Here is an 18,471-nt window from a genome sequence, read left to right as displayed (position 1 = left end):
GAAAGTTGATGAACTCTTTTACTTGATTTTTTTTTTTTTAACATCATCTGGTCTTAGAATTTTAGGATATATTGCTTATCTTTTTTTTTTTTTTTTAATAGACTCATAGCATAGAAATTTAGTGTCTTGCCATTAGGCCTTCCTTTCTTCCTTAGATGATACCTCTTTGGCAGTATGTTGCCTTCATGTCACAGTCTTGGCCTGCCTCATTTCATCACTGGCTTCAAATGCTTCCCTTGTATCACTTGGCTAATTCCGAGGTCATTTAGGAATGTGTTTTCTGATTTCTCTACAGCTGGGGCTTCTCTGTATATCTTAATGGAACTCATGTCTAGTTTAAGTCTATGGTCAGAGAGATACTTGGAATTAACTGAGTCATGTTCTGCATCTTCTCTTGGAGAGGATTTCTTGGGCATTGACAACAATGTCTGTGCTTCTGTTTTGGGTGTGGCATCCTTTGAATAGATGTGATGGTGCTGTTGGGATCTTTAGGATGCTTTCTGGTCCTGTTTATCCAGTTTTTCTATCAACTTGTGTAGGTAGAATATTAAAATCTCCACGATTTTAGGTTTGCCTATTTAATCCTTTAGTTCTATCATATTTTCCATCATGAATGTGAACTCTGCGGGCACAAGCATGCTTATAATTTACCATGATCATAACTTCCTGATGAACTGACTGTTCCATCACTGTGAAAGGCTCTCTTGATTTCCAATAACACTCCATCATCTTGAAGTCGGCCCTTTTCTGAAAATAGTGTAACCTTCCCTTCCTGATTCAGTGTCCCTAGTACTTGCATTGTCCATGTCCTTACACATTTACCTTCCACCTATGTATTTCTCTACAGTCAAAATTTACCCTTTGAGCCAGTATATAGTAAAAGGACTTATAATTTATTATTATTATTTAGAAATATCATGTGTATATGTGTATGTCTGTGTGTAGGTATGTGTATCAGTCAGTTCAGGGGCCCATGGAGCCGAGAGATAGTATTAGATGCCTAGATCCTGGAGTTACGGGTGGTTTTGAGCCACCTGAAGTGGCAGTTGAGTACCCAGCTCAGGTCATCTGGGAGAGCAGTATGTGCTCTTACTGTTGGGCTGTGTCTATAGGCCCAAGGAATGTGTTCTTATCACTGACAGTTGCAGCTTTTAATTAGACTGTTTGGATTGTTTGTGTGCAGTACGGATATAATGGAGTTTAATTCTGCTATTTATCCTGCTTGTTTTGTTGTTGTTGTTGTTTTCCTCTCTGCTTTTCCGTGTCCATCCTTGTGGGTTCACATGGAATTTTCTGCGTCATATTGACAGCTCAGTTGCAGTCCATCTTTTTACACTGTTGCCTTCCATTTCTAGGGGTTGATCTAGGTTTCAGCTGTTTTTTTTTTTTTTTTCTTTTCTGAGATGTAGAGAGACCATGGAAAGTGCAGGCTCACTAATGCTCTGCTCTACCATGGTGATCTTGGATGCTCCACTCAACACAATGTTCATTCACCTAGGTAGGGAGTTTCAAAGAGAACCAATCCCACTTAGGTTGGCCTCTGAGCAAACCTATGAGGAATTTTGTTAATGAGGTTATTTGAGGTGGGAAGGCCCACTGTGAATGTGGGTGGCTCAGGTTTCCTAGCCTCCCTAGACAGCAAGAACCTTAGAGAGCGAGCTGAGCACTGGCATGCAGGCACTGATTCATGGTTCTCTGCACTTGACTGTGAGTGCATTGTTCCTGGTCAGGTGTCTGCCGCCTCGACTTCCACACCATGACGGACTGGAATTATGAGATTAAAAATCATCTCTTTCTCCCCTAATTTTGGTGTGTGTGTGTGTGTGTGTGTGTTGTCTTTTGTGGTTGTTGGTTTTTTGGGGGGGTTGCTTTTGGGAGGGTAGAATATTTTATCATGGCAATGGAAAACAAAACTAAGAAACTCATAAGCTACCTATGCTATATTGATATGTTAAATATAGTAAAATAGTAACACATTCAGTCATTGATATGTTAAATACTGCCAGACTTTTTGTTCATTAAAATTTTAAGAGAAAGAGAAATAAAAATAAGAGGAAGACTTATGGAGGAGAAGAAGGTGTCAGAGGAGTGGGAGAGAGATGAGAGAAAACACTGACAAGTAGGTGTATTTGAATATGTTACACGCATCTATGAAACTTTCAAAAACAAATACAATTTAAATAAAATAATAGGGAAATGCATCAACGACTAAATTATAAGTGACTCATCCATCTTCTTTGTAAAAATAGCTTAGAAGTATTGGCAGCATTCTCTTGTTACCCCCACACATGTCATAGTCATACCTTTTAGTCTTTTCTGTGGATCTGTGCTTCTGTCTGCACTTGTTTCTCTTAGGCTTAATGAATGTCTTCAGTCTCCTGGAGCTCAGGGCTCACGTTGATACATTGGCCCAGCTTTCAGTGAAACATGTCCTGACTTCACCTGGTTTGGGAAGGGCAGTTTTCCTGGCAAGAAAATCCCATGCAGTCTTGTTTTATTTCCATGTTGTTGCTCGGTCTTCATCCCCACACTGTGCCATAAGAAGCACGCTGTAACCATGCCTTTGCCTCTTCTCAAGTTGATTGTAATGGATGCTTAACCTTTTCTCAGCTTTCAATTCAGCTATGATGTGCCTAAGTGGACTTCCATTGCACTCACCCCGCTTAGGGTTTGCAAGCTCTTTGGATCTTCTTTTCACCAGATTTGAGAAATCACTGTAGTTTCCTTTCTTGGTCTGTTGTTTTGTTTTAGAGATGGGGTCTCCCTCTTTAACCCAGACTGGCTTTAGAGTCATGATCCTTCTGTCTCAGGCTACTGAGAATTAAAATTGTAGGTGTGTGCAATTGATGCTTGGCTTAGCCAGGCATGGTGGCTCACACCTGTAATCCCAGCACTCAGGGAGGCAGAGGCAGGTGAATCTCTATAGTTAAAAGCCTGCCTGGTCTACAAAGTAAGTCCAGGATGGCCAAGGATGCACAGAGAAACCTTGTCTTGAAAAACAAAACAAAACAAAAAATTTAAATAAATAAACAAATAATAGATGCTTGGCTTACTAGTTTGTCGTTTGTTTCACAACTACAATGGTCTTGTTTAATAGTTACAAAATCTACTCTATTCTCCTAGTCAGACTCTTTTCCGTGAAACAGAGTTTGTCACATAAAATAAGCCTAACAGTTACTTAGTGTAGAAACATACGTCTTAACACCTGCAAGCCACAGCACATCATCACGTATTACAATTTGCATAATGATGGGCTTAAAGTCATTAAGAAAACCTTAAACCTACTTAGGATGTAAAGGCATTGGTAATGCATCTTGAAAATTTTAGAATCATGTCACTTAAAAAGCAGGATCGTGAAATCATTAAGCTCCGGCAGGATCCATAATGTGGCAATGTTTCCTCAAGGGGTAAGTGTGAGTCATTTAAGAGCGTCACCTCTTCAGGTTGCCTACTGCTTCTCTGAAAACACCAACTCCCTAGAAAGAAGCTCTAAAGTCATAATCATGAAAATGATGAAAAGCAGATGGATGTCTGTGCTGAGTATCATTGGGCACTTAGGTTCCCTCTCCTTGATGTCCAAACTTTGTTACCATAGTGATACTTAGGGTACCACCATAGGTCATTGAGGAGAGAGAGAGAGAGAGAGAGAGAGAGAGAGAGAGAGAGAGAGAGAGAGAGAGAGAGAGAGAGAGAGAGAAGGAGGGAGGGAGGGATGAAGAGAGGGAGCAAACAAAGAGAAAGATTTCTTATATGGTTTGTTTTCTAAGTCATTCAGTGTGATGAAATGCCTTTAACTAATACTAGGTGCCAGCTACTAGGCATGGCCCATTTCCAAGGATTATCCAGGAAATCCTGTATAGTCCTGAATCCTGGTCATCCTCCTGTCTTCTCTCCCTCCTGCTCTGATGTGCCTCCCTCAGCAGTATGAGCAGTGAGAGCTGTCAGAGCACACGTGTGTGCTGCATTCCTCAGCATTCCCCCTGAGAAGCCAGCTAGAATGTGCCCTCCATTTTCAGGGGCAGATATGACCCCACATCTCCTTTAGAACTGACTTGTGTTCCTCTCAATCAATGGCTATCTCCATTTGGCAGAACAGGCTGTATGGACACGTAACATCAATGATTTTGCAGAGAGCTTTGTGTGTGTGTGGTGTGTGTGTGTGTGTGTGTGTGTGTGTGTGTGTGTGTGTGTGTGTGGTGTGTGTTTGTGTGCATTCCTACTGATAATGGTTTTTTTCCAGTTTTCCTGTGTTGTTAGTCATGGCTTACACCCTGTCTTCTTTCTTCTGTAGGAAAACCTGGTTTTGTTTGCAGCAGACCCAGACTCCAGCACCTGGAAGACTTATGTTAACTACATCGATTCCATGTTGTTGGATGGATTCTTTCTTGCCATTGAGTGTTCTCTCAAATATCTGCTGGAAAACACTGGTACCTAGCAGCTGATGGCTATGGGCTATAGCTGGCCAGACAGCAGCAGCAGTCTCCGCTGTATTAGAGTGAAGTCAGAGTCGGGCTTTGGCAAAGGGGTGGGGTGTTTTATGAGTGATGCACGGATAAACTAGCCAAGGGTGGTTTAAAGAGGAAAGACTCATGACTTTAAACATCGCACGACACAACAGACTGTAAGATACTAAGGGCCCAAAGTAGCAAAGGCCAAATGTGAACTCTGCCAAAGTCAAGGCCCAGGAGAGGAGTGGCTGAAGCGGCAGCCGAGGGAAGCGGTTACTAAGGACAGCTGCCTCAACACTTGGCTCGTGGGCAGATGGCAGGGAGTGTTCTGTGACTTCAAGCTCTACATGTTCCTATCTCTGTGGCCTTCGGGGAACACAGAGGGTTTGAAGTTTCCAGGTAACAAGGGAAAAAAAACCCCACAGAATTATGTGTTAAAAGGAGACAAGAAGCCAGGGAGAAGACAGCTCTTGGAAGGAAGAGCTGTTAAGGAGGCAATGAGTTGTCACTGAAGCTATGTGAAATAGGCAAGGGCTTTGAATTAGGGTGGACAAACTAGGGTAAAGTGCACAGAATCAAAAAGTTATAGCCGCTCAACTTGGCTAGTAAATGGTGAGACAGAAAGGGGCAGACGAGTTCAAGACTAAAAGTTAAATTGGACCTTCACAGTCTGGTAGATTCTGGGTTGTCTAGCAAGGGTCATGTTGAAGAATGAGTCAAATTACACCAGCAAAGGAATATTTTGAAGGCAGAGGATCAAAGTGAGATGAGCATTTAATGTCAAGTCCAACCAGATACAGAAATCGAGCACAGAGATAGTGTCAGCAGGTCAACATGAATGCTGCTATTCAGCCTGGGAAAGAGGGTACCCAAGTTGAGGATGCAAATTGGAGCCATGCTCAGCTCAGTGTGTCTGCAAAAAATAATACCATGGCCTCAGTAGCTGTAAAGGCTGGGGTGTGAACTGTGGTGCCTATACCGAGCAGGGCTGCTCCAAATGAAAGAAAATTGGCAAAGCACTCTGGGAGGTTAGTTACTAGAGCCTGGGGAACAGAACACAGATGCTGAAACTCAAGAACTAGCTCTTATTTACTGAATTTGACAGATAGACTTCTCTGATGGTGTTGAGCTTTGGCAAAGGGGTGGGGTGTTTTATCAGTGATGCGGGGATAAACTAGCCTCCCATTCAGATGGTGTCTCAGGTTAGCGATCCCACCTTGCCTAACCGCTAGCTGACTTTGATATGGAATGACCTGGTGTGTCACTTGCCCTGTGATGAAAGATGAGATTGGAAACAAAAGGATCGAGAGGAAGTGGCAATGTTTCTCCAAGATCACTAATGTCATATTCCCTCCAAGGAGACCAGAAAACAGAGGAACACCTTTTCCTCCAAACATAGCCTTTACAAATTCTTTGAGTGGGGAACATTTTGTAGCAGCACATGGGTTCTACAGCTGCCTGAGCTGAAGCTTTATAGGTAAAATTTAAGCCCAGGTCTGGTGGTACATACCTGTAATCCTAGCATCTAGGAGGCAGAGGCAGGAGAAATGCAGCTTTGGGGCAAGCAGGAGTGACAAAGCAAATTCCAGGCCAGTTGGATTACATAGAAGGAGCCTGTCTCCAAGAAACAAACAAACAAACACCAAATTTTTTTTTTTTTTTTTTTTTTTTTTTTTTTTTTTTTACAGATACTGGCTAGCTAAGGGGAAATGAAGTGGCATAAAAGACATTAGATTTTTCTTGTTGGTCTGTTTTCTCATGTTTGCCTCCATGAGTAGGATCTAGTCTACATCTTTGGCTGGCTTCCTCATCGCATCTGCTCAAATGTTACATACATAGCAGGTTAAATGTCACTTACCCTACCGAGACACAACTCCCCCTCCCCCCTCCCACACCTTACCTCCTAAAGGACAGGCTTGTACATCCACTGAGGAAGCGGGGCAGTTTTCCTCCTCTAATAATGATGTCGGCATTTTATCCCATGTAGGGATTTAGTTGTCATGCCAGGACATGTGGCAAAAAGTCCTACAGCTCTCTGATATTCTTTCAAATCTTGTAAATGGTAGAAACCACACATGGCTTTATCTACCAACATCATATTTCGCAGTGCAGTGACCACACACTGAGAACCCCTGACTGAAGGTCTGAAATCCAGAATGCTCTGAAATACTAAGCAAGCTCTAAAAGTTTTGGATTTCAGACCATTTGCAACTTTGGATGAGGAGTGCTCCATTAGCTGTCTGTGCTGCTTGTCTAAGCCATCTGAAACCCTTCGAGCCCCAAGCGTTTCTGACAAGTGATGCCCAGCCTACTTAACCATGAATTCCACAGGATTTTATTGCTGTTTGTATTTTTTTTTATACCTCTCCCAAGAGATCAGACTTGCAAGGGTATTGGTAAACTTATCTCCCTTAGGCTAAAATACACTTGTTGAGACTCTCCTGAGTCCCATAATACGTATTCATTATCCGATCCCTGTGGTTTTGAAAGTAAGATCTTAGTCTTAAGTAGGACCCTGTAGTTTTTAGTTAAAGTGAACGGCCAATCTATGGTAACCAAAGCTCCATCCAAAAGATGGCTTAAGGGATAAAGAAGCCCAAGCCACAGCAAGGAACAGTCCATGAGAATTGCCCTTTTGTGGCAGCTTGCTTCCACTCTGTAGCTCTGCCAGTTTCTGGGGCCTTGTTCTCATTCTATGATTGGAGAGCCGTGTCACACCCAAGCCGTGGTCTATGAGAGGGGAAGTAGGAAGTATCACAAAGGGCCACCTGCCTCTCTGGGGTCCCTTCCCACCTTCCCAAAATGGAAATAGCATCACTACATGCAATCCCATGTAGAGCTGAGGAATTTGGCCACGCACCCAGTTTTAGCTCTTTTTCTAGGAAAAAAGAGGGCAGTGGTTCAGTCGGGAGACTCCTTCGGCCACATTGTCCAACCCACTTATTTCTACTGTCAAAAGATGCGTGGTAGTCAGTCATTACCGATAAAACTTTTGAGTATTTATCTTTAACAGGGAACACTGTTCCACATTATATTTTGACTTAAATCTAGCAAGGCAACTTTGTCTAGCAAGTAATCAGGAACCTGTGAATTATTTATGCTGTTTTTAAAATTTTTATCACTGCAAGACTGCTGAATTAAACCCTATGTTTATAGAAAAGGAACAGAAGAATCTGGATTGTGACTCTTCAGTGTTCATTCCTGTGTGGGCAGACCCCACTTGGGAAATGACAGCTGGAGAGACTGTTGGTTGAAAACTCCATGTCTTCTTCTGGAGAAGCAGCCCCACCCCGGGGAGGCAGTTGAGGATATGGGTGGGAACTCTCTGCTCTATGGCTTGGGTTGGCCTGTCACTGGAGTGTGTTCTCCAAGGACAAGGGAAGTAAATGTCCTGAGATACCCAGGAGAGCACCACGCAAGGATGGGTTCACTTGAAATGTCAGCAGTTCCTTGTGGTGAAACACTATAGGGCTGCCTCTTTCTCTTCACAGGCAAAGTTTACATTTGCATTTCTCTGCCCTCTAAAGAGATGCTGGAGTCCAGGTCTTAGGAAATGGTGTCTTGTCCACTTGCCCCACTCACCCCGTTCTGTTGCTTTGTTTTCTAGAATGTAAGCCTGGACTCACCCCGATATTTGAAGCACAGCTCAACCTTGTCAGCACAGAATTAGTTTTCCACCCATCTCTGGACTCTGGAGTGAAGGGAGGCTTATATGACATTGTCCAATGTCTCGTCAGCAGCATTTTTACAGTCCCATCCCTGGTGCCCCGGCTTTCCTCACACAGTGGCTCTCCCCACTATCAGGTACCAGAATGACAACCCTCTGCTCTGTTCCACATCTAGCCAATCCCAATAAGCACCAGGGTAACCTCCATGCTGTGGTCTCACTCCCCTAGGATGACCTAGAGGACATGGCTGACTTAGCCAGCCTGCGGAGCGTGCTCATGGAGAGGGTGCACAGTATGATGGGCCTCTGCTGTGCCTATCGGAACACGCTCAGCCAGTATTCTTACCTGTACGTGGAGGATAGGAAGGAGGTGCTTGGTCAGTTTCTGGTCTATGGGCATGTCCTCACACCTGAGGAGATAGAAGCCCACGCTGAAGACGGCATCCCAGAGAGTCCGCCCCTCCTCCAGCACTTCAAGGTCCAGATAGAGTCCTATGAGAGGCTCTATGAAGAGGTGGTCAGCCTGGAGCCCACCAAGGTGTTTGACAGCTGGATGAGAGTCGACGTGAGACCCTTCAAGGCATCTCTGCTGAACACAATAAAGAAGTGGAGCCTCATGTTCAAGCAGCATCTTGTTGACTTTGTCACTAACAGGTAATGCCGTGGTCCTAGCCACCTTCCAGCATCCCAGGCTACAGGGATGCCTTGCTTAGCAACCTCTTGATAGCTTTCCCCATTGAATCATCGATTAAATTAAAATGGCTGGTGGCTTTTCAAGTCAGATACTACGATCATTTCAGCCCTGTCTCCTTGTTCACCAGATAATGGACTGTGTTATTTTTCACTTGGTGCTCAGTGGACGAGAGGCACCTAGTACATGGTAAATAATATTAGAGACCGTCGTCAGAGATCTATCTATCTCCCCTCACAATTCTCATGGTGATATCTAAGCCTTGCAGGCAGAGGGGGGGCTAATTTCATTTAAAATTTTATTTCCTATCATGTCATCTTTGCTCTAGATGCTCCAGCAGGGCACTGTGGAAGTCATTAGGGCCACAGGCTCCTGTGTGCCTCTCTGTGCCATTCTAGCCATGACACACATAGAATCTGAAAGTTGTCTCTCCAGAAACCCAGAACTACTTAGCACCATATCCTTCAATTTGGAGCCTTGTTCTCTGCATGGAAAATCTAATTGGTTGACAGTACCCTGGTCACTCCATCTTAGTCATTGTCCCTAGAATCTCACCAGCTGTCTCTACTACAAACCTTGAGGAGTGTTCATGTACAGAGAAGGTATTCTGTGTCAGGTGATGTTGTGAGGAAGCCAGCCTGGCCCCACTCCAGCATTCTGAGCTGACCCTGCTGCTCAATGCTAAAGCTGCTCCGTAGAAAGGAGACAGTGAAACTGAGTCATCACCTACCAAAAAGAAATCCAAGAGCCTGCCAGGGTGGTGTTCTAGCAGCCTACAGAGACTCTGCAAAGCACAGGTCACCAGGGTGCCTTCGGAAGCAGCAGTTGGCTTCTGTCCATCTGGGGAAGCTTTTGCTCACCAAGGAGCTGGAGGCAAGAGGAAGACTTGCTGGCCAGTGGTTTGGTGCAGACAAATACCCCTGGAAGAAGCCCCAGAAGGCTCTACGGTCCTCCATTTGTAGACCTGATAACTGATAAACACTGCACACAATTTAGGATGAATAGTTGGTTTTTTTTTTTTTTTTAATTAGGGCCAGAGCAGCATATTACAAAATGCGTTTGTTGTAGTTTCCAAGCAGGAAGACACCTGCCATGTTACATATGCCCATGCATGGAGCATTTATGTTGGGCAAGGAGAAGGGAGACAGTGGTAAGAACCTCTATTGTAGTTTTCGTGGGAAGGAAAGGATGATGCGTGTAATTGACCTAGGATTGGTGGGTTTGAGTAATTGTAGGGAGCTCTGGAGCCCAGGGCCATCCCAGGGGTGACAGGGATGGAGGAACATGGTCAGAATATAGGAATCTGGTATAGGAAGCCTCTGAGGTTGGTGTATGTATGAAGGGTGAGGAGTTTGTCAGTCAAAAAGGCTCTTTTACAGCCAGCAGGCTCTTCCTGCACACAGTAGTTCCCCCCAAGGGCTGTAAAACTATATGTATGACAGAATAGAAAAAAAAAAAAAACAATGGCTGCAAAGCGTAGTGACTGAGCAACCATAGGCAACCATCACATAGAGTCAGGGTGCCTTAGAGATGGTTTAACAGGATAAAACCACAGCAGAAGGGTTAGGAGGCTGAGATCTTGCCTTTAACCCTGTTTCCTTATTTCTGAAAACTGACAATACAGTACTTGGCTTAAGTCAGTGATTCTGTCTACTTTGTAAGCCTTAAGGAGAGTATTTTATTGTGTTATTGAAAACCAGATAAAAATAGAGATAATAAATTTAACAAGCTGTTAATGCTGAGTATCTGCTGTATCCTATGCCTTCTTTTAGTGGCCTGGATGGACCACAACTTGCTTTACATGTTATGCAAGTCCCTCGCTGTCCGAAGTCCAGCCTTCTATCATCTAAACTCTCATCCCACTCAGCCGGGATGGCTCTAATCTGACTCCGCCTTGGAGAGGTCCACTCTACCCTCTCTGTGATTTTCACTAGGCCTAGACCTTCAGCAAAATGCCTCCTGTTCCCTTGTCTCTCCCATCCCTAGCTGGAACCTGGTTGTCCATTAGAAAACCTGCCACCACAGCCCTCCCAGAGGGGGCTGCCTCTTCTGTACCCGTCTGAGTGCTGGGCCTAGAATAGACATATTCCCTGCTGTCACCTGCAGCTGGCAAACCATTTCCCCACATCACTAGCACTACTGAAATGTCTTCTTACAGACAGTACCAGCTGCCACTCATCCTTGCTAAAGCCACCTACTAAGCTCTCACTATCCATCTAACTATCACCAATAGGCTTATGTCCGTTCCCATCACCCTAGTGACCTCACATACCCCTTGAACTGCCATAACACCTGATATGTTTTGTTGACTCTTGCACACCCTGTCTCTCTGCCATATGACTAAACCTGATTGTATGTTTTGCTCTCAGTGGGGTAGGGCAAGATAGGGAAGTAATTGTTCTCCTTTCAAAAGCTCGGGTGTAAGCATTCCATTTTCTGACCACACCTGGTATCTTTCCACCTCACTTACTTGGCAGCCCCGCAGTGTAGAAATCTTCAGACCGATCAGAATTTCCAACCCATTGGCTCCACCACCTTCTCAGTGTCTGTCAGTTCACCATAGCGTCTCACTCCCACCCTGCAGACTCCTGACTCTATTTAAATCTCCACATCTGCACCTGTGCTGTTTATCTTAGCTGAAGTCAACACGAACTGTTCTTCCGACCAGCCCCATATTCAGAAATGTCCAGTACCTACCTGTAGACATGCATCCAACTACCTCCATATGTTCTAGATGCTTCCATCTCTCCCAGACTTCCTTGTTTTTGCTCTCCACAAACTCTGAGGGTTTTTTCCCCCAATGTCAACAAAGATACTGTATTACTGTATATCAGCATATGCACAGACAGATGTTCTTTTAGGATATCTACATATGGGCAGAGTCACTGGATAAAGAGCAGGTCAGCTGTGGTAAACCTACTCCGAGGTAGAGAATAGCCTTGTGTCCCAGTCTCTGTGTCCCAGCATCCTTAGCACGTCTTTGTCTGTTTCATCCTGGCCTCTTCTGTGGAAATGCCATAGTACTTCATGGAGCCAAGCACTTTAACAGAACTTGGGTCAGGAGGAATAAGGTGACTCATCTTTTTGCGCCTTGGGCAACTGTTTCCTTTCTGTCATATTTTTATATCATCTTCCCGTTTCTGTTGAGCTTTATTTTGTATTTATTCTCATTTAAGAGTTACTTGCACATGTGAGCTAGAGAGATAGCTCAGTGGTTAAGAGCCTTGGCTGTACTTGTAGAGGACGAGGGTTTGGTTCTCAGAGTGCATATCCTGGCCAGGCTTGCAATCACCTGTAAATCCAGGTCCAGGATTTCTGACATCTTCTGGCCTCTTCTGAGTGCTGCATGTGTGTACATACGTGACACTTATAACAAACTCATAGCACAAACACAACAATCATACACATAAACTAAAATTAAAATCTTTTTAAAGTTACTTCCATATTCTATGTGTGATATTTTGCTAGTTTTATATAGATCACCGATACACAACTTCCCAAAATAGCCCCTAGTCGTGTGGCCTATATTTCTCTTCCATTTACAGGCAGCCATCTGTATTCATATGGTCTACGTTGTAGATCCAAACCACCACACATCAAAAAAATATGCTCTAGAAACTACATTTGAACTGAACGTGTACAGACTTTGCTATCGTCCCCTAAGCAATGAGGCATAGCAGTCATGTGCACAGCATTGACACTGTAGGAGGAAGTCGTCAATAACTCAGGTAGGGGTGACACAAAGTACATGGGACGATTTGCATAGGGAAGACGTAAGTACCATCCTGTTTTACAGATTGGATGCGGATGTTTAGAGAAATAGGAATCCACAGGTGGTCCTGAAACCAACAGGGTGTATAGGAGGAGGGTTGCCCTTAGTGATCAATTCAGCCTAGCCCAAAGCACCTCTCTTCTCCACTCGGTCCTTTTCCTCTTGTCTTGTTGAATAAACTCTCTTTCTGCCTGGAGATCCCAAGAATGCTCTCTTATATTCTAAAAGTTTTAGAACATCCCCTCCCACGTTAAGTGGTTCCCTGCCTCAGGAACATGACAAACCCCTCATTACTGTGGCTCTGTAACACGTCTTGATATCTGGCGGGGCACGTCTCTGCCCATTTACTTTCATAAAAACGTCTTGATGGTTCTTGGCCATTCTTTTTTTATATAAATATTATCCATCATTTTGTAACAACGAAGGGGGCCATCGGGGTTTCTCATTAAATTTGTACTCAGCATAGGTAAGTTTGGGGATTTTTATCTGTACAGTATCACATGTCCCTGTGGAATGACATTATTTCCCCCCACTCTTGTTTGCTAAGAAAATTTTATAACTGTTACCTTTAAGTTAATTCACAAATGGTTTTGTTAAAATTATTCTTCAGTATTTTTTTGGATTTTAGTTCAAAAGATTTTAAAAATAAAATTCTAGGTGAAAAATGTAATTGTTTTAAATATATTGGTTGGCTTTTTTTTTTTCTAGAAACCCTGCTAAATTAACTTATTAACCCCAATGAATAATTTGTTGACTCTTCGGGGTTTGCTATGTACATAGCCACGCCTGTAGATCATATGAGTTCCGTTCCTTTCTCTTCAGTCATTGTGCTTATGTAAATTTTTAAATAAATTTTTACCATGCTGGCTAGGACTTCCTGATTGCTGTTTGAAACAGGTGTGTGGGCAGGCATCCATGCCTTGGCCCTGATCTTGGAAAGGATTTTGAGTTATATTTGTGTGGGAATGTGTGGTGTGTAAGTGTGGGGGTTGCACATGTTGGGGGTATATGTTTGGGTGTTTGTGTGAGAATATATGTGTGTGCGTGCATGTGAGTGTGCACGCACATATGCACAAACATGTGAATCTTCCCAACTGATTAAGGAGCCCTCTCCTATTCCTAATTTGTTAAGAGTATATATCATAAAAGTAAGTATAATCTTTTCAAGTCATTTTCCTGAGTCTGTCATGATAATTTTATCTTGAACGTGACTGTTTGATTTCTACTATCAAACCAACCTAGTGTTGCTGGGGTAAGCCCACCAGGATGTGTCTGTTCTGCTCTGACCCTGGGTTGAGCTTGTATGCAAATCCTTTAGCATGGCTGTTCCTGCGCCTGTGCTTGTGCCTGCCTCTTGTTGGCTCTTTCACACTGCCTTTGGTTTTGAGATTTTTCCAGCTTCGTAAATCAAGTTAGGATTCAGTTCTCTTTGCTTATTGCTCGGCTCTCCGCTGTGTGATGTTGGAATCCTTTGGTCCTTGGAAGTCTGATTTAAATTTTTTATAAAGGTATTGGGGCTTGTCATTTTCTCTGTGTGAAGATTTTAAACTACAGTTTCTTTAATGGTTATAAAGATATGAAGATTTTTCTAGTCATTACTAAGCCTACTTTCTATAAATGTGTCCATCACACATTAGTCATCAGATTACTGTCATGAAATGTACAACTTCATCTTAATCCATCTATTCCAGGCCTTACATTTCTATTGATTTCTGATTGCTCTCTTTGGCTCTTTTCCTGATTTGTCTTACAAATGACTACTTCACAATTCATCGATTCTGTCGTTATAGTTTGGCATTTATTTCAATGTATTATTATTTCATGTAAGTATTTTTTCCTTTGGGTTTATTTCCTATCTCTTTGCTGTCTTAAGATGGATGCTTTTTTTTTCCTGTGGAGGTTTAGCTACACATTTACTTTTATTATATAATAATTTCATAATGATCTACTTCTAAACATGTTTAACATTCATGCTGATGGTGTTTGTCCAATTGCTCTGTGGTTTACTTCTGAGTTGCATTGTGATACACATGATGGCAAGCTTCTGGAGCATGCTGGTGTCTGTCATATGCGCCACAGTCAGTGTTCCTGTTATGTGCATGGGTGAAGAGAGTACATCCAGTAATGGGCATGATGTTCTATGCCCCCTTGCCATTTGGTCAAGCTTGTTAACTGTTTTAGTGAAATCTGCTGACTCCTGATTGCTTTTTTTTTCTTTATGCCTAATATACCAATTGCTGAGCTCACCTGGTTCAAGCCTCCTGTTTTGAGGTGATCTACACTGACTGCACTGTCTGTGGAATTCCATCTCTTTGTCCCATGTTATATGAGTCTACAGCACTTGACTTATTATATATTCTTATATACCAGACCTTTAAGTGGACATCAGAGCCCTCCTTCACTCTGGCTGTGTCTCTGTAGATAAAGTCTGCTGTGTTGGACGTTAGCGTAGCTAAAGCAACTTTCCTCAGATTGCTACTTGCATCTCATGATCCCTTGGCTTTCAACCTCGCCACGCAGTTCCATTAGGAGAGGCTTTATGATGGGCATCACTGAAAGTTTAAGCCACTGTTAGCATGCTCCCCCTGTGTGGCGGCTTTCTTCACTGCTCTCACTGGGCTGTGTTTTAGTTTAATTCTAGCAATTTATAGGGTGCTATTTGTTTGTTTGTTTTGTTTTGTTTTGTTTGTTTTTACAATCTTTTCTTCTTTGCCTTTTAGGTTCAATGCTTTATTTTCCATTTCTATATTCCATTTCCTGCCTCTGCTAGCTCACTTATTACACTATTGTACAGCTCTGAAGGCTGTTTTAACCAGCCCTGTTAAATGGCTAAATGCATTGGTATTGTCACTCTCCTCCAAGCCAGTGCAGAGGGTTGGGAAACTGACCTCAGGGCTAAAGTGCAACTCCCTTAGTTCTGTTCCCAGCATCACATGCACATATACATGCACACACACACACACGCACGCGTGTGCACGCGCGCGCGCGCGCACACACACACACACACACACACTATAACAATTTCATTCTATTATTTACACATCAAAATGTATCCTTCTATTTCTGGTCATGTAGATCACTTTCCAATATTTTAGGGTTTTTCGTTTGTTTGTTTGTTTGTTTGTTTGTTTGTTTTTCAAGACAGGATTTCTCTCCAGCCTTGGCTATCCTCAGACTGGCTTTTCTAGACCAAGCTGGCCTTGAACTCACAGAGATCTGCCTGCCTCTGCCTCCTGAGTGCTGGGATTAAAAGCACACACCACCATGCCTGGATAACATATATATTTAACCCCCTCAAATTGAATTTTATATGAAACATTACATAGGGTTTTTTTTTCTGTGGTTCTGGGAATCAGACCAGGCTTGTATATGCCAGCAGGTGCTAGGCTTCCAAGCCTGGACCTCACTGCCCTGTTTTGTTTTATCTAGATCCACCCCTGTCACTGCCTCAGGTGTATCCATTGGTGGCTCCTTTAGCAGACGGGTCTATTGGAAGGACTCTGCTCTTCATCTAAGTGTACTTATTGTGCTGCTGTTGTTTTTTAAAAAATGTGAAAGAAATTTTTAGAAAGTCAAATTTCTTTCCGATTGTTGAAATATTATTCCACTGTGTCCTGGCTTCTATTGTGTTTTCGCTACTAACTGGTTGCTGTTAGTATAATTGCCCCTCCTGTCCTTCCCGCCTCCTCTTCTCCTTCTTCTGGTAACCTGAAGTTTCATGCTGAAGCATGTGTGGGCTTGCTTTATATTTATTCTGGCTGGTGTTCTGCTCTGCTTGTTTGTTTTGTCTTTCTTGATACTGTCTAGTGAATTTCAGAAATGTAAGAGAATTTGTGGAGCCAAGCACTCCTCAAATATTACTTTTGTTCATCCTCTCCAATGTCCCCTTGTAGAGCTCGCATTTGCCCTTAGCTTTGGCCACAGCCTGTGCTCTCCTTGTGGCGCCACAGCTGAGACGAGCAGCTTTCACATCTACCAGAAACCAGTCTGACTCCATCAGTTTTAATTCACAGGTCAGTCAGGTATTGAGGGAGGAAATACAGAGAAACAGTCTCACTGCAGCCCAACGTGGCCTGAGCTCACTCTGTAGTCCAGGCTGGCCTGAACTCACTCTGCAGCCCAGGCTGGCCTTAAATTAGCAGAGGTCCTCACACGCCCAGCCCCTTGAACCCTGAGATTACGAGCTCGAGATGTCACGCTGCACTAATTGACTCGAAATATCTCTTTAAGTGTCTCAGTTTCTCCATCAAAAAGGTATTCATATCGTCATGTGGGCTGCACAAGAAATAAAAGCCTATGATTCCTTGCCTTGGTTTTCCTCCAGGCTTCACTATGCCGAGTCACTGAGATCATTTTTGTCAAAGTCATCAGGAATCCTCAGATGCTCATTCCTGGGGCCATTTGCATCCGTGTCTCTCTTCTGTTGATCAGCAGTGAATCCCGCCTCCCTGTGCCCTCATATGCCTCCATGTTTGCTTCCTTAGTCAGTGTTCCGTTACTGTGCGCAGACACCATGTCTAAGGCAACTCTTATAAAGAAAACATGTAATTGGGGGTTATCTTACAATTCAAAGATTAGTCCATGGTTATCATGGTGGGGAAGTTGGCAACACGCAGGCAGACATGGTGCCCGAGAGGTAGGGGAGAGTTCTACATCTATCTGCATCAATAGGCAGCAGGAAAAGCAAGTGAGACACTGGGTCTGGCTTGAGCACCTGAGACCTCAAAGCCATCCTCAGTGACACAATTCCTCCAACAAGGCCACAACCTCTAATGATGTCATGCCATATGAGCCGATGAGGCCATTTTCATTCAAACCACCACAGTTGCTTTCTTGTTTTCCTCTCACCTCACTAGCTATGCCTTCCTGGTCTCCTTTGCTGGCTTCAGTGTGTCTCTGAGGTCTCTAAGTACTGGAATTCCGTAACCCTTCCATCCTGGTCTTTTTTCTCTGGTATCTCCACTGTTTTGGGCATTTCTGGTCCTTTAGAAATGTCTGTAGAATTGGTGATAGAGGTCAGGTGTAGAACACTTGCCTAGCATGTGTGGCTCCCTGGGTTTCATCTCCAGCACCACCTTAATTAATTGAATGATTGACTGAAAATACCTATATGCCAGGCATAGTGGTACATGCTTGTCATCTCAGCACTGGGGGTACTGAGGCAGGAGAATCATAAACTCCAAGTCCGCAGAGGCTACTTGATGAAAGTTTGTGCCAAAACGGCACAAAGAAACTAAGTGCTGATAGCTACTGGCCTTATAATTAAAGCCTCATCTTTCTAAAATAGCAGAAGTATATGTAACTGCCTGTGAGAGTTACTTTTCTCATCACTGTGACCAAGTACTTGACAAGAAGCTGCTTGAGGTAGTGGCTCTCAACCTTCCTAACACTGTGACCCTCAACCATGCAATTAGTTTTGTTGCTGCTTTATAACCTTAATTTTGCTACTGTTATGAATTGCAATGTAAGTATCTGATATTTCTAATGGTCTTAGGAGACCCCTCTGAAAACATCTTTTGACACCCACCCTACAAACTAAAGAGGTCATGAACCACAGTTGAGAAACACTGACTTAAGGGCTTTATTTTGGTGTCTAGTTTGAGAAGGGGTATAGAGCATCATTGTGGAGAAGCTGTGGCGGCTGTAAGACAGCTGGCCACAGTGCATCTGCAGCCAGGAAGTAGAGTCAGGTGAATGCTGGCACTGGGTTAGCCCTTCCTTTCTGTTCAGTCCAGGACCCCAGCACATGCAATGGTGCTGCCTACATTTAAGATGGGTTTTCCTACTTCTGGTAATGCAATCTAAACACTTTCTCACAGGCAGCCCAGAGGCTTGTCTCTGTGGTGACTATTGGTCCTATGAAGCTGGCAATCAGTTCTAACCATCACACCTG

The 18,471-nt window shown here is 43.5% G+C and overlaps 1 protein-coding gene across 1 annotated transcript in view; it reads left to right on the top strand.

Annotated features, from left to right (window-relative positions):
- The window catches only part of Dnah9 (dynein axonemal heavy chain 9), a 328,265-nt gene that overhangs the window by 49,808 nt on the left and 259,986 nt on the right, over nucleotides 1–18,471 (top strand). The window contains 3 exon segments of the mRNA XM_051167603.1: nucleotides 4,292–4,427; nucleotides 8,056–8,252; nucleotides 8,345–8,769. Coding sequence (XP_051023560.1) covers nucleotides 4,292–4,427; nucleotides 8,056–8,252; nucleotides 8,345–8,769 — 758 coding nt within the window.

This window comes from Acomys russatus, chromosome 25 (assembly GCF_903995435.1).
Source record: "Acomys russatus chromosome 25, mAcoRus1.1, whole genome shotgun sequence".
NCBI classification, from domain to species: domain Eukaryota; kingdom Metazoa; phylum Chordata; class Mammalia; order Rodentia; family Muridae; genus Acomys; species Acomys russatus.
The sequence above is the reverse complement of the archived record's forward strand: the minus strand, read 5'-3'. Positions and strand labels throughout refer to the sequence as shown.